The 16,938-nt window shown below is 39.9% G+C and overlaps 1 protein-coding gene across 4 annotated transcripts in view; it reads right to left on the minus strand.

Moving 5' to 3' along the window:
• The window catches only part of ANKRD27 (ankyrin repeat domain 27), a 76,317-nt gene that overhangs the window by 43,503 nt on the left and 15,876 nt on the right, over positions 1-16,938 (minus strand). For 3 of the 4 annotated variants that reach the window (XM_075008493.1, XM_075008490.1, XM_075008491.1), the window contains exons 5-16: positions 15,525-15,679; positions 15,097-15,156; positions 14,951-15,004; positions 14,796-14,861; positions 14,630-14,706; positions 13,502-13,623; positions 12,431-12,509; positions 10,078-10,210; positions 2,679-2,768; positions 1,623-1,750; positions 1,058-1,140; positions 147-262 (exon numbers count right to left, since the gene is read on the minus strand). In XM_075008493.1, coding sequence (XP_074864594.1) covers positions 147-262; positions 1,058-1,140; positions 1,623-1,750; positions 2,679-2,768; positions 10,078-10,210; positions 12,431-12,509; positions 13,502-13,623; positions 14,630-14,706; positions 14,796-14,861; positions 14,951-15,004; positions 15,097-15,156; positions 15,525-15,679 — 1,163 coding nt within the window. The remainder of the gene's footprint in view (positions 1-146; positions 263-1,057; positions 1,141-1,622; positions 1,751-2,678; positions 2,769-10,077; positions 10,211-12,430; positions 12,510-13,501; positions 13,624-14,629; positions 14,707-14,795; positions 14,862-14,950; positions 15,005-15,096; positions 15,157-15,524; positions 15,680-16,938) is intronic. The other variant, XM_075008492.1, reaches the window with a different exon arrangement.

The following is a 16,938-nucleotide window of genomic DNA, read 5'->3' on the forward strand; positions in this document are numbered from 1 at the left end:
TGAACTGTGATAGCACCCAGTTACAATGACGGTTTTTGCATCCCTAAGCAATGTTATCCATAGAACAGCAATAGTTCGATTTTCTTTTTTTTCCCCAACTTATGCATGGGTTTAAAAATTCATTGGTTAAGGCTTTCAGTGCTTACTGTAACGTTCTGATATCCCTTCTGACAGGCAAGGTGAAGAGGTGTTGAACCATGGTAATCTGTAGCACTGACTACAGCTCCTTTGGAAACTAACAGGTCAATTAATGATGCTTGCCCTGTGGAAAATACGCGGTCATTGAAGCTGAGAAGTAAATATCTCACAGGAAGTGTTACTTTTCAAACTACAATATGAACTTCAAACTTTGATACTCATCATTCTTGTGCACTCTGAATACCCACTTTCTTTGTACTTACTCTTGATAACGAACACTCAATTTACTACAGATTATTCAAGGACACTGCTCAGACAGGAGGCCTCTATCTGTAAATAAATTGCACTTGTATCTTGAGGGGAACAGTAAACGGATGTCATGAAGCGTTCTGCCTTTTGACTTGCACGGTGCATATTCCAAGGTAATAAAGGCAAGAAGAACAGATAAAAACCCTCCAGAGTAGATTGTTAATTGTATCTGCATACAAGTCTGAGGTTAGGACCATGAACCACATTGGAAGAGTGGGGAGGGATAGTGTATATCATGCCACATACACTACATCACAGGATAGATGTAAGATTTGCCACATATCCTGTCAGTTGGTAACAGGGTATCTCCCTTCTGAGGATTCCTCTGAATCTACCCATCCGGATGAAAGCAATGCCCCCACGGCAGCCATGAAGGCAAAAACAAATAAGAGACCAAAAGGAAAATGCAGACTAGAGCACCTGGGCTGATGTAGAAAACATAATCATTTCATTCTGGGCCAAGGTTTCTGTTTGTCCAGCCCACAAGTAAACTGCAGTTCAAGTGCTACTCATCATAGGATATAAGCTAATCTATCTACTCTTTTAAGGACTTATGACGAGTAAACAGAAGGTAAGTACTACAAAGTACTGGAAAGACAGAAATACTCACCACAAATAGCAGCTATATGAAGTGGTGTGTATCCCCTGTCATCTCTAGAAAATGGCGTGACAATAGAAGGATCATTCATCTTCCTAGAGAATAAGGTAGTTATCAAGAACATAAGTTAGCTGTATTCCAGGTATTAGAGAAAGATTTTCACACTTACACACATTACATAGTTTTCAAATCTATTTATCCTCTATCATTTCCCATTAACAGATTATTCTACATGATTTTTTTTAAACTAAACCAAAAGAAAAAGATCTCGATATGCATTCTTTTGCCTGCAAAATCCAAATTCAGAGAGAAAAGTGTCACTCTACCACCACTCTCTAGGTAACTGACCTCTTGATTTTCAATACTTTTCTGTTCAAATCTACATGCATAATTCTGAGAAATCTGCAATTTCTTCTGCCCCTATCAAATGAGATACATCCTCACAATCCTAAAATGTAGCCAATATCCTCTCCACCCAGAAGAATGTTTGTACTAGGCACAGTATTTCATACTGGAAAGGAAATCTTGGACCACAGACCTTTAGAAAGCTTTTCATATGGAGATGAAAAATCCTTACCCAGAAACTAGCTTCTCACAATTGTCACAGAAACAGAGTGGATGGCACATTTTCTGTACAGTGTCTTTATCACTGTCACCTTGACTTAGTAATCGGTCTACTTCCTCTTGGTTGCCAGAAGCAATGTACTACAAAAAGCCAAGGGGAAAAAGAGTGAGGTATTGACATGAAGCTTTCAAAAAGGAACAGAACAAAAAAACCCAAGCAAAAAACCTACTTCATCCATCAAAGCACAAAAACAAAGCAACCAATTATGAATGAAGCACTAGGAACACTGGTGAAAGTCTGGATAGGGTTGCTGCACACAACCCCAATGAGTTCAGTATTAGCAATCCTTAGAGCTGCTCTTAATTTGTTCTACACTCAATTTTTTTAAAATGAAATTCACAGCTTTCTTCCAGACTCAGTTAAATCAATGACTGCCCTTCGTGCAGTAAAATTATCAGCAGTCAATAGCCATAGCCAAAAGTACGTATAATTAGTAGTTCAGTTTTATATTTTCACCACATGTGCATTTCTTCTTTTGGAATTACATTTTGAAATTAACAAAATATGTAGAAGATGGGAGGTGACTGCACTATTTTTTTTTTCAGCAAAACTTTTTGATGGTAGGTTCCAAACTCTCTAGAGACCAAGAGTCCTTGGCAATACATCTCTGTTTTAATGGGCCATTCACTATTACAGCAGTACTCTTCCATCTCCATTTGCTTTTGCACTACCATCTGTAAGAACACATTGACAATTTACCTGAGCTCTGGCACGGAACTACAATGCACTGATTACCCAAGCACCTCTTTATAGTCTAACATATTGCTTTCTTGGCACTCTGAAGTACAAATAGTATGAAAAATCATTAAAAGATGTATGGTTTATTAAAAAGAAAAAAAAAAGAGGAGCTGGTACTCAGCTGACTCCCCATCTCCCACCCCAAGCCAAGGCTGCTGAGGTACCAGTACTCAGTATCGGCAAGTACCGTCACAAAAAAAAAAAACACATTGGTTATAGCCTAGAAAGCTGTGACTAAGAGATTATTGTTCTGCAATGCAGATTTTTCACCTTGAACAAGCAGTCTATTGGGGTTGTGGACATCTGGGTCAGCAAATTCATTCTTTGTCTCAAGAACTTGTCACCAAACCTCTCAGGTTCCTGAAAGTAAACAAGGCATGTCAATCAATATTCCATATATTAGTAAAAAGAAATATTAAAAAAGTTATTTTTAAATATTCAATACCTATATTTACCAGCTCTTAGAATATGTTCCAGTTCAAAGCCTAAAAGTTTGATTTAATATTTAAAATTCTGTATTAGTGACTATGCAAGAGCATTCCCTATCAGCTAAATGGATGTTAGCTCACAGAATCCCAGAGCACACCTTAGACATTTTAGTTCTAAGACATCTGAGTTTCATTAACAAAGTAAGTTTTTGTAGAAGGAAAACAAAAGTAAAACCAGCTTTTGAAGGGGCCCAGTTGACAGGGAGGTTTGGGTTGGCCATTAGGAAAAACTTCCTAACTATCAAAGTGGTTAACCACTGAAATATATTGCTTAGGGAAGTTATAGAATCTCATTCATTACATATGTTTAAGAGCAGGTTAGAAAAACAGCCATCAGGGATGGATCTAGTCCTGCCATGACTGAAGGGGGCTGGACCAGATAACCTCAAGGTCCCTTCAGTCCTGTGGTTCTGATTCATACAAGAGAGTGTGCCAAAGAGCAAGACAGAAATAGTATCTGGATGGGCCTGTTTATAGGCAGAAGCTATGTGACTATCTGTTGCCAACCACGTAGCAGAGTCTAAGTGCAGTACCAAAAGAGAAAGTCCCTCAGAATCAAGCTAGCTTCAGCTGAAGGCTTCTCTGCCAAGCATGGGCACACCATTTGCTAAGTTAGCTCCTTTGTTAATAGTTGAGAAGAAATGGATTTGACAATGACCCATTCTTCAGCAATTGAGATTAAATCTCAAAATAATAATTACTGTATTTGCATGTAACAAATATTCAGCCAGTGCCTGTGTGTGAAGGTAACAAGGCAGCATGTCAAACTGAAGCACCAGTAAAATCAATACAGAGCAAACAAACACAAGAGCTACGTCTACACTAGCCCCAAACTTCGAAATGGCCACGCAAATGGCCATTTTGAAGTTTGCTAATGAAACGCTGAAATGCATATTCAGCGCTTCATTAGCATGCGGGTGGCCACAGCACTTCGAAATTGATGCGGCTCGCCACCGCGCAGCTCATCCCGACGGGGCTCCTTTTCGAAAGGACCCCAGCTACTTCGAAGTCCCCTTATTCCCATGAGCAGATGGGAATAAGGGGACTTCGAAGAAGGCGGGGTTCTTTCGAAAAGGAGCCCCATCGGGACGAGCCGTGTCAATTTTGAAGTGCCACGGCCACCCGCATGCTAATGAAGCGCTGAATATGCATTTCAGCGCTTCATTAGTAAACTTCGAAATGGCCATTTGCGTGGCCATTTCGAAGTTTGGGGCTAGTGTAGACACAGCCAAGATCACTCAGGTCCCCTGGTGGTTCTGTAATATGGAGTCCAGCAGCTTTTCAGGAACATTGGATCTCTGATATTTTAATGTTAACACAACTGATGGTCATAAGGAGAAAGCTTCCCAAAACCATTTATAAAAATCTTTATAAATTTAAAAAAATCTCTTGGAATAGAAGTATATGCTGTTTCAGATATTTGCTTCTGGATATTTGGTTATAAGTTTCTTTCTTTCAGTAGCTAAAATGTTTGATGTAGAAAAGTTTTAGGATGGACACTTACAAAGTAATGCATTATTTTTCATAAACCTCACCTGAGCTGTGCTCTCCTCAGATGTATATGAGTTGTTCTTTCCCATGTGTATGCAATCTTTAATACTGATTATTTTCTTCCTCACCTCCCCCAAGATTTTAAAACACTAACTATTCTGAGAACTTGCTTGATTTTGATCACTGGTAGCCCCTGTATGTAATTTTAGACTATATGACTGGCCTATAAAGAACAAAAATCAATATAAAGGAAATTTATGAACTCTGCTCTTTGATGTGAGACTAGAGAAAACAGATATCCTCTAAAATGATTTTCTTCATGTTTTAGTTACACAGAAAAGGTATCAGGACAGACACTTCATTTTTAACCCAAATGCCTAAAGTTCTGGTACCTAAATAGACAGGCAGGTTTTTCAGAGGTTTTGGTGATGTTGACAGGTAGATGTCAAAATGTGGATTTCTGTGCCTAACTGGAGGCACCAAGATTGCAAATACCAACCTGAGTGTGTAGTGCACTGGTCAGAGACAGTTTAATACTGTGCATAGTCACAATCTATGGAATTAATGAACAAAAGAAATCCAAGGCATGAGTTAAATACTATTTCCCCTTCACAAATGAAGGCAATTGTCCTCATTCAGAGCACAAACCTGTCACACATGAAATATCAGGCAAGATTTTGCCCTGGTAGATATTGTTACATAATTTGCACATACTCCCACATGGGAATAAAAAGGAATAATTACTGTCTAGCATGTTGAAGCATTGGGTATGGACCATTCCTCAAAACAAGATAATTAAGATAATTCACATGTTCTAATTTAGCTGCAATGTTCCACTGTTCAGTGAGTGAGAACATGGGTTTCATTTTCTTCTTTGTTTTTGGTGAGTAGGGCATGGTCTCTGGGATTGATTGTTTTGGTTAGACCACACCAGATAATTACCAAAGTATCACTTGTGTTGCAGGATGCCAAAATGGATTGCATTCCCAGAAAATACACAACTCTTACGCATGGTATAATCCCTTATCTGCAGCACAGGAGAGGCTGTAATCCTCCTACAGAGGATTACCATATTTCAACTTTCAGAAAAGACAACACCCCTGAAAGGGAGTGTATCTGAGTTATACATATCAGCTCACATTGTATTCATGTGTTATAGTATATACAGTACATGGATAAAATGCACATTGGTAGATACTGATACAAATCCCTTTGGGTGTCCTCTTTTTTTGGACAGAGGAAACCCGGTAACCCTACTCACACAGTAACTAAGTCCAGAACAGAAAAAACCACTACTTCATCAGTGCTGATGTAGACCACTAGTTAACAGGAATTTTCTTAAAGACTGCCATTTTAGCCCTTCTGAGGATGTGCAGAACTCTTGGATGGTTGAGCACATGTACTCTTTATACCTCAGTGTGAAAGTCTTCTCTATTTCCCCCTTCTACTCCCAAACCGTCCATTCTCCCAAAACAGGTAGACATTGGATTGCAGAATCTCAGCTAGAACTTGTTGCTACATTCTGACCCACTAAATTAAAGTCCTTCATTATTGTGCCTCAGTCACCCGGGAGCAGCAATACTTATGTCCAGCTATCCAGAGGCATAAATTTGAAGAGTGCCCCCTAAAAACCTTGCATGCCCCTCCACTCCCTACCCATTTTAATCCCCCACACAATAAGCCCCTCCAGAAGCCAGACATCTTTTCAATTCCTCTCTCAGCTGTGTTGCCATTTTGTCTCCTTTTCTCCCCTTTGCCTCTGAGTTTAAGGACTTGGAAGAAAAGAGACGTATGCTGCCAACAGGCCAGTGCTGCTACCTACTATTGACTTGGCTAGGAAGATCCCTTCATGTGTTTTGCCCACAATTGAGTGCTGCAAGGACTGGTGGAGAAGAGGGCTAAGGCTGACTGCTAGCAGTTTCTTCCGAAGCCATCTGTCCCCACTGCAAGCAGCATGAGGAGTGGTCACAACAAAACTGGAAAGCCGGCATCTTTCCTTACCCTGTGACTCCTGCCCTCACTAGTACTGGAATGGAATGAATGCCTCAGGATTCTATGGAAAGTGAATGCCAAGTTTCAGGAGCTTAGGGACTAGTGGCTCCAGCCAGAAAACTGAAGGCCAACTGATTCCTTCTTTGCAGGAACAAAGCTACACAGAAGATTTGGAATCAATGCTCAAAGTTGTTCAGCTACTGAGAGTGGTAGAGATTACACTAATACCCTTAGTTTTCACCCCTTTTTCCTCCTGTATACACTGTCCTTCCACCTCCACTCAGAGTTGTGCTATTTCCTGTTCAGGAGCTGCTGGGTAACTTGCATTAATTCCTGCCTCCATGCCTTACTGCTCATGGCTCACAGTGTAATCAACAGCAGCAGTTCCTGTTCTCAGATCCATTTTTATAGGGGCCTAATCCAGAAGATTCATACTGTCCCTGCACCCAACAGAGGGGGAGAAAATTTGGGGGAGGTGGGCCCAGTTTCATTCTCCCATCCCTTGTAGGAAGCCTGCCAATGGCAGGATCCATCGTTCTCATATTGGAAGGAAGTAGTCTTGCCAGCCATCCCCAGTCACAGTGATGCAGCTGCTGAAGGAGCACTATATGACTCCCTGGTTATGCATCCTTAGGAACAGCATTAATTATAGGGCCACAATGAAGTCCCAGATTTCTATCTCCTTTGCTGACAGTGGAAGGAAGGGCATTCCTTCTGCAGGCTTCTCCTACAAGGACACTGAATTGGAAGGAAAATTAAAGGGCAGAGGAACACAAAGATTTCTTAGATGCCTGAAACACTCTGGGGTGTTCCCATGCTTGTGGGTGGCCCTGGGTCAATACAGGATCATTCACCAGCTAGGTAGCGATGAAAATGGTTGTAGGAATGAAGCCCAGAGGAAGAGAGAAGAACTAGAACCCACAAGCACATTAGAAGTCTGTACTGTCCTCAAACATTTGAAAGGCTTATGAAACCCACAGGCTGGAATCACTGCTTTGCGCACTGGTTTCAAATTTCAAATGTGGCAAGCTGGTATGAGGGAGATACTTGGAGGTGCTGCTCAGCTGTCAGATTCTCCTATTTTGATTCTTCCAGAGTTCTATTAATTAGAGTCATAGTCAGAACAGACATCTAAGATTTGCAGCACTGTCAGAAGATTGGGACAACCTTTAATACATAGTGAGAGCCGCCATTATGAATACAGCAATTTTTTACACGTCTGAAGAGATGGGACCAGGCTTAGAGGAAGGCAATTTTGTTGGTTTTTTTTTTTTTAAGTCCCTTTTTAAAGTGAGCAACTTTATTTTTCAATAAAAAAGTCTCCCCCCACCACCCAAATGAGACCACTGTCCAAACAGATTTTTACTGGATTTTCAACATTAAATAATTTAAAAAGTATTTATGGATTGAGAATGAGCTGGAACTATTTCTATTCATATGTTACTGAAATTTACAAACATTTTGTCATAGCTGCAAAATGGCTGAAATTAAAAAGGAACAATTGCAAATTGTCTTTAAACATTAACACTTTATTACATTTTCTCAGCAGGATTCAATATAGCAACATAGCAAGAGATAAATACAAAATCTCATGTTCTTTTTTAACTATACAATTAGTTCAAGTGCCACTAATCTGTGGCAAGACCACCACAAAGAGAGCACATTATTATAAAATTATTTCTTTAAATAAAATTTTGAAGTGACTGTAAGGTTTTGCTTTAAGACTGTGCCCTGGAATTGTCCCACCCCAAATATTTCACACTGAGCTATTAATAAGCCTATAGTGATCCAGATTCCAGTACTATGCAGGTGGACAGCTAGACAGGCTTCTCGAATTCTCTGGTCCCCATGTTTGCATCCTTTGGTTTCCAGGTCACACCGGGAACACCTATTTTTGCAAGAGCAGAAACTCTAGAATGTTTTGAGAGCTTAACAACCAAGACAGATTACAAAACAGAGTAAGCAGATTACAGTACAGCTTTTTAAAATCTGAGGATTTTTAGTATCTCCTTTGGCACAAGAAACAAGCATTATGTAGACTGAGGACCTAGTCTGTTCTTCACATATAAGAGGCTGAGTCCTCACCCTAAATAAGCCACAGCAGCTCTCCTTTGACCATGGCAGCTTTTAAAGTCACATCAGTTCTATTTCTGATTGGCCTTCAGGGACTGAAGCTGATTGACAGAAAGCACACTCACCCACCATGAAATTAATTCACTGTATCTGTAGCATTCCTGGCCCCCGCTAGGTCAGAAACACAAGAGCAAATCTGAGCTTCCAACCCTGCTGTCCAGCAGAGCTTTGTGTTACCACTGGGCTATCATGCTGGTGCCACAAAGTTCGTTATTTGCATTGCATAAATCATTTGTTAATGTCATCAGCTTCACAAGACAGAAATCCAAAGCAGGTGTCCACAATTAGCAAAGTATAAATGGAATACATTTAGAAGTTGCACTATGTGGTCACACCTTGCTGAATAATTCTATTTTGATCTATGGTGCAGCCTTCCCCACTGCTGTTTTATTCCCCCGCTGCTACTCTGTAGGTTTTAGCCATGGATTTTTAAATAAACATTAAAGAAAATGGCTGCACAACATTCCAAGAGAAAACATGACAGTGCTACAATACTGTATGGAGGTTAAAGTCAGAATGATATCTTAGACAATCAGACTTCAGATAAATGTTCTAGCATTTTAAAAAGTTACTAAACCCTTGTTTCCCTAGTAACTTTTAGGAATACAGTTTGTTTTTTGTTTTTTTTTGTTTTTTTTTTAAAAGTGCAGTACAATCAGCACAGTAATTCATTATGTTGTATGCTTCAGGCCATATGACCTGTGTAGGTTTGATAATTTCAACCAAGGTCTTCCAGTTGTGCAGATAACTATTTGCCTTTAGTTAGATTTGATTATGCAGTACAAATCCTTTGTGCCTCATGTCACAGCATCCAACTGTTTCCAGCCACAGAATGCCATTCACTTCCTAAACCCTCTGGATAGGAATGTGTTAATAAAGACAGGGAATGAAGATCAATTATTAATTTATCCTCCAACTATGGAAATCCTATGATCCACATCGCATGCTTGGTTGAGAATTGCAGATTAGATAACATCTTTAAATTGCTACATGTCCTGATGTGGTTTGTCAGCAGCTGGGGATGGTAAATAAAGCAACAAGTGTGTTCACCAAGAAAATTCACATTTCCCTCATTCCACCTGAGAAAAATCATTAGCTAGGGCACCAGCTCACTACTCACATCAAAGAAATGGGGTGGGATCTTTTGCCTCCCTCCAGGCTGTGCAGGTTGAAAATAGACTCTTGGCTTTGAGATTTCCCCTCCCCACAAAAGAGGATGGGACCTCTGCCTCCTAAGCAGCCTGCTGGATCGTCTTTTAGTCTGTGGCCATAGTTCATGGATAGACTGATCACAAGTGGCTTGGAAGATGGAATCCTTTCTACTGAATTATATTCCATTACACCAGCACACGCAGATTCAGAGCAAGACTTGAGGCCCAGGAATCCCAAGGTCCAATAACTGGCTGACACTGCTTCCTAATGTGGAAGCAAAGGTCATTCAGCTTCTCCCTCCCCACCTTTGTGGTTAAGAGAAGAAGAAGAATACCTCCCTACTCCTAAAAAGGTATTTGAAGTAGCAGTTAATACTTGTGAGGTGCTAAACATGGTCATAAAAATTGTCTTACTGTTGGTCTGTCAGAGAGGTTTCCTTGTCGGATATATTCTATAGCAGCTTCAACAGAGGTCAGGCAGTATCCCAATTCGTCTTTTGCTGAACTGCAAAACCTGAAGTTTTTGATGTAACTCAAATTTGCCATCCTAAAGAAAAAGGAAGAAAAAACCCAACACTTATCTTTAAGGATTCATAACAGTGCATGCAAAGGGGCTTATTTTATATATTGCTACCTCAGTCAGGAAAGAAGTGGATAGAACTACAAGACAGTTCACAGTCTATCACAACAAGGAGCTAGCAGCAATAATTACACACTCTTGAGCTGTTTGAGCCCTGGAGAAAGAGGGTGGGAGTTACACAAAGTCTGTGCGCATTTAGCATGGATAAAACTTTCCTGGATTATGAGTTTGTACAAGATTCTATGATCCGTTAAAAAGATCAGCACTTCATTAATTTCAAATGCCCTTTTACAAAGAAAACACAAATTGGTTAAAAGCCACATCTAGGATTACAATGCTAATGCAACTGTCACATCTTAAGTACTTCCAAACCTACGATTTATATTTTGATGGATACTGGGTTAGATATCAATAGTGAGATATTTGCAGTAAAACACACACTAATTTTAGCAACATTCTAGTTACATTATCCCTTGAGATATGGATTTATCTCCAGGCCTTCCGTGCCTTTGAATGTTAAGTTCCCCAGGAGCTAAGATGAAAATTGAGGATTGGTTTCTAGTTACTTTGAGATACCTGAAGTCAGGACCTTCATCATGAAATAGGTTTCAAATTGCAACCAGAAAGCCTATGGCTGTGGGCTCACGTTTGTAGGAGAGTTGAGAAACATCTGCCTTTCTTTGCAAATTGCTTTGTGAGCATATCTACCCATTACAAAAAGCCCTGGCACGAAGTTCTTGGTTCTGTCTCTACACTTGGCTTTTTTTGCCTGTGCTGCCCAGTCCCAACTGCTGCCCAGCCATACCACATGGCAACAAGCTGTTGTGGAGGTTGTGCTTACGTAAGAGGCCAACAAAACTTCTCAGCAGTTCATTTATACACAAGCTTTCCTCCTTCCCCCCCAGGTGCCACACTGTCAGGGTTTGTCCCCTGCCCTCAGCCACATCACATGGCTAGCCCCCCAACCCAATAAAATTATGTGCCTGCTGTTCAGTGCTGATCATCCCACCAGGCAGCACCATGTCTTGCGCACTGTTAAGGCTCCAAGGGAACAAAAGATCTGGGGGGGGGGGCGGGGGGGGCAGGGCTTGCTGCTGGTTGGGGGGTAAGCATCCCCTGGCAACTAAGATAGTTGAGTGTGGGGAGGGGGAGAGAAGCCACAACATCTCAACTGGCTCTGCAGCTGCAGACCTCAGGCCCCGCTGGACAAAAATATTTTTGGGGAATTGCTGCCTATTGTAGACACCTGCCACTTGATACTTCTCTATTATGAAATCTTTTCCCTAATATTTCCCATCTTTCTTCATGCTTTGACTGCTCCCCCACTCGCCTCCAAAAACAGGGCGGAGGGTCAGTTGAGATTCCTGTTTGTTTTAAGTTCAGTGTATGAAATTTCACTGCCTTCCTCTGTGTTGGCAATGTCTGTAGTGAAGAGAGAACACAAAGGTCTTATTTCCTAGACTTTTCTATCCTTTTTCTTCTAACTTTGACAACACAGTCTGTTCCTATGTTATTTTCAAGGTGGGGGGGTGGGGGTCAGTGTATGGCCAGCTGAAGTCAGTTACAGGAAAAAAGATTTAACTTTGCCATCTCTGTGGATGCCCTACCTTTCCTTCTTTCCAACAAGAAAAAGGACACTTGTTTAAACACAGGAGGGGAATGAAGAAAATACGGCATGGGAAGATGTCAGAGCAGTGAGCATATCCAGAATGCTACAGGGACGAGGGAATTGTGGGATAGGTTCCCATAATGCACTACTGCAACAGTCTATGTTTACCAATCGAGTGTGGCTGCAATAAGTTAACTTTGAGGTGCATGTGGGGAGTTGAGGGTAGTCAAAAGTCAAATTTATAAAAACCAATATTATAAATTCGATTCTCTCCTAGTATAGACAGAGACTAACACTGCTACACCACCAAGACATTTCACATGTGATGGAAGAGCTATTTAAAAAAAGGGAGGGAATGGAAGCAAAGTTTACAGATGTTACCCAAGAGGGACTGGAGACAAGCAAGTGTTAAAGATCCCAAACCTATGATTTTTTAAATAAAAAATAACTAAATAAAAACAGTTCTATAAGAGAGCCTGTCTTACTGAGCTAGCTTCTTCTAGAAGCACTGTACTTTTTAATGTAAAAATGTTCAAATTACAGATAAGTTTGCATAGTAAAAAGAAACAGTTACATACCAATTTGGAATCTCTGTTTTTACAAGCAAATACAGCAAAACAGAGAGAAGATCATCTGCACACATGGTATCCATGTTAACTGAAGGAAATAAGAGTTTATCATAAGAAAATATTAAGCCACAAAAATCCAGCTTAAAATCCACATTCAGTCTTAGCTTTTAAGTTTTCTGAAACTTATTGCAGATAGAACATAGAAAAGTTGCTTATTTCACCAATACTCTGAACAGGGCCCAGACCTATCCAACAGGCCATGAACCTCCCAGGCAACTGAAGTAGGCCAGCCTATTCTAGAAATGCAAAAGCACCCTGGAGTTACTTCTGCTGAACTCCATGTCTATCACAGGAAACAGAGGAGTTTCTAGGACTCTGGCTTTTAAATATATACTCACCCCCAGAAAAAAAAAAAAAAATCATACCTAGCACTACAAAGGCCAGCCTCACAGCCAGCAACCCTTCCTGTACAATTTCAAATAATGAATAACTATCCTGGGGAGGCATGGACTAGGGAGAGTTACTGCTCCCTGTTGACTTGAGGAGAAATTTCTTACTTCAGTCCCATTACTCAATTTGGTGCGACTATATAAAACTCGGTATCCGACTTCAAGGGTCATGTTTCATTAGCGGGAACTCAATTTTACATCTTCAATGGTGTAACAGATGTCATGCAATAGTGGGGACAAACATCTATCTTCAAATATTTTTCTGTAGTTTTATCTTTTTTCCCTCCCCGCACTGCCCTTCTCTCATGCCTTAAGTTTTATAAAGGAGGTCTCAACCAATTTGTTGGTGGTCAATGTATTTTCAATATTATGGTGTACTGAGAAGTGTGCGTCAGTATTGTATGGTCTTCTGTTGAGATATTAATGTAAGTCAAACATTTCTTCTCCCACTCAAAACATCTGACAGGATGCATCTGTTTTGCCAGTTGCACTTATTAGGGGTCTGTCTGCACATGAATTCTTCCATATATAAAAATAATGCAAATAAAAAGTTAGTGCATATAAAGCATTTTAAAGATTAAAAGTGAAGTGCACATATCATTAGTAACCAGTTCATTGTTTGAATACTAACCTCTTTGGCTAGGAGACTGCATAATAACTTGCACAACTTTTCGAAGACACATCAGCTTCTGCTGAGGGGAAGTGCATTTATTCAGCTGACCCAATTCTCTCTTTGCACGTGGAATATTAAAGCTATAAAGTAGTTGTTAAAGAAAAGCCTTAGTATACAACCCAGATTTGAGATGCATGAATTAAGCACAATTGTGCAATTACATATTTGATTTTTAGGCAATAAATTCAAGCCCATGAAAAACATGTATTCCTGTAGCACCTTAGAGATCGATTTTTTTATTAGCCCCTTGCAAATCAGCTCCTCTGCCTACCACCTCCAACATCTCCCCTTCAAAGGTCATCAGCTGTTCAACAGCATGAGACACACACTGGGGACAGGTGAAAGAGCAGGAAGGGTAGGCCACATAGGACAGGAGAATGGGGAAAGTGGGACCTGAGATGGAGCAGGGGAGAGGAAAAAGTGATGTGGGTATGGCTGAGTAACCTAACTGGTTAGTAACTTGAAGAATGATGCATTGTAAATTGAATTACTTAGACTCTCTCTGACTTTTAGTATCAGTGTGATTTGACAATTAAATTCCCAAGCTGTTTGTGTTGGGTATTGCTAGGTAAAAAGGTTTAGCATCCAGGTTCTTTCCCCACATGTACTTTGCAGAATGGGCTCCCATGTAGCTAATCCTTGTGGCTTGTTCAATTAGTTAACCAGGTTTAGAATCCACCACTCAGGCATACAAGACAAAGCTGCAGGAAGATAAATTTGAACTTGCCAGTTGCCAATGAGTGTTTTCTTGTTTTGTAATACATAAGGCATGCCCCTTACTTTGGGGCATCATGGCCACAGACAAAGTGTCAAATCTATTCCCTATTTTACTTCAGCGTAACTCAGTTTTTCCAAGGGAAGCCCCCTTATTTTTCCCCCCTGAAGAAGGGCCACTGAGTTCAGCATGGCTTACTTCAAAGTTACATGCACTCTAAGTGCAGGCAGTTTAGCTTTTTTGGTAACAATTTAATTCAGTGATTTTTTTTTTTGGTGATTTAAAAAAAATCATATTTAAATTGCCTTGATTTAAAGTCAATCCATACTGCTTTAATCCATTCTTCATGAAGTTCACCATGCAACTGTTACCTGAATTCAGGCTTAACTCCAATATCTTTTTGCTGGAGATCTTGGAGACTTCTTGTGATTTTATTAAAGGCTGCATCCTAAAAACAGTGATTAGCACAATACATTTAGAAGTTGCACAAAAGTTTGTCAGCAGGCTCACATATATTATCTTTACAAAATTCCTTACCTCGCTTGCCTCAATAGTTCCCACATATTTGAAGATCAGATCATAAATATCATGATGTACATACATCTGGGGAACAAAATAGCACAGTTTAGGAAGGAAGGGGATTCAAAAAAGAAAAAAAAACAATTTAGGTTTCTGTCCAATCTCAGACTTACTTCAACTGCTTGCTTCATCAGATTCATGTGAGATTCCTGCTTTGCAAGCATCCGCTAAAAGATCAGGGAATTTATGCACTGAGTTAAATACATTTTCTAAGCAGAGAGCTATTTTCACAACACAGATTTATTGAAGTAATGCTTACCAAGTGAGAATCCCTCAATAAATGTTGGAGGCATTTAGTGTAAAGTGCATTAACAGAATCCTGGGGGTGGGGGAAAAAAACAAAAACAAAACAAAAACACAAGACATGGGATTTTAAAAAGCTGCTATATGTTACTTAAATGTGAGCAATGTAATTCTAGAACTCAAACAAGTTGTTTATTGTACCCAGGCAAGAAGTCCTACTCAATTTGTGGGGCTTCCTGAAGTGCAGACACATGCAGGATATGACTTCCCCCTCCCCACCACAACTTAAAAAGCAAATTACTATAATCCTTTACCACTAAATACCCCATATTTTCACAATTCTATATAGAAATTGTGTAGTGAAAAATCTTTAATAAAATTAAGCAATGATTTAAATGTATACATGAGGCCCAAATCATCAAATGTCAGAAGTGAGATACTGACTATGTAGTGGCGTAGACTTTTTCTTTCATGTTCTTTAAAAGTCCTATGGAAAGATGCAATGTGTTTGTCAAATCTTCCAGAATGTCTTCCCAAAAATTCCTTCACATCCTCAATATTTTTCAGGGTGTAAGAATTTGATGGGGTTGTAGATTCTTCTGTAATGAAAGTTTAGAGTGTATCAAAGCATCCAGGTTTTCCCCATCTACATTGCAGAGTGGGCTCTCATTTTGTCTGGACAACTGAATCACCTGCTGCCAAGGCAAGCTCAGCTCTCATTCTTCCCAAAGCAGACCTTAACCTTGCAGTCTTTCAGTGGCCTTCTGAAGGTGTAAGAAATAAGTGGACAAAAAACCCACTAGCACTCCCTTGATGAGATACATAGAACACACATCTCAAAGAGCTGGAGGGGGCCTCAGATGGTCATGGTGTCCAGTCCCCTGCCTTCTTGGGTTGTATCTTCCCCAGATCCTAAAATGGCCTCCTCAAAGATTGAACTCACAACCCTCAGTTTAGTAGGCCAATGCTCAAGCCACTGAGCTATCCCTCCCCCCTTAATAAAGGGGCATTTTCAAAGCCAGATTAAGGGCCATAGTTTGATTCAATATAGGACTAAGATTCATTTAAAAGAATATTTTGTTCAAATGCAGTTCACACTTTCTTCCCAGTTATTAGTCTACACCCCCTAATGTCAGTTTCATTTGTACAGTTTCCCAGACACAGATAGTGCTATTGTAAGGCTGTTTAGCCTTCTGGGGGACAGCATTTGTTTTTGGAAGCTTCATTTTCACTTTTTTTGTTATTTTACCTTTGATGAGTAACTACAAAGGGACTACATACACTGCTTTAAAGCAGTTACTCTGGCAATCCCTAACCTTTCCTGCAGTATCAATTCCAGAGCAGCAAAGTGTTCTAACTTGCATCCATGTCAAACGCAGCCAGTTTCAAAGGTAAGAATTAAAATATTCAAATACTAAAAACAGACATCATGAAAAAGAAAAGCTGCTACAAAAACAGCTATAGATAGCAACTGACCATGTCAAATATTTTACCCTACTCTCAGTTGAAAGGGGAAATACCATTAATAATGGGATGAAAGTACTAGTTTTAAACACAGTCGAGACAATAAGCTGTCAGACAGTAACCTAGCTGAAATTCTTATTCCACATTGTATTAAGAACAGGCATTTCACCAAGCTGACTTGTCAATATTTCAGATTGAGACTAAGTTTTATGCTACGTGATTTTTTTAAATTTTGCCTCTTTCCTAGTTACCAGATTAGTAACAGTATATCAATTAAAATATTCTGAGTCTAACCATTGCTTTGTCAGGCAAACCTAAAATTATACTGAGCCCTACTTCAAAAAAACAAACAAACACTGTTTCCTTGTTACATACCAAAGCAGATCAACCGTTC

This window comes from Carettochelys insculpta, chromosome 14, assembly GCF_033958435.1.
Source record: "Carettochelys insculpta isolate YL-2023 chromosome 14, ASM3395843v1, whole genome shotgun sequence".
Lineage (NCBI taxonomy): Eukaryota > Metazoa > Chordata > Testudines > Carettochelyidae > Carettochelys > Carettochelys insculpta.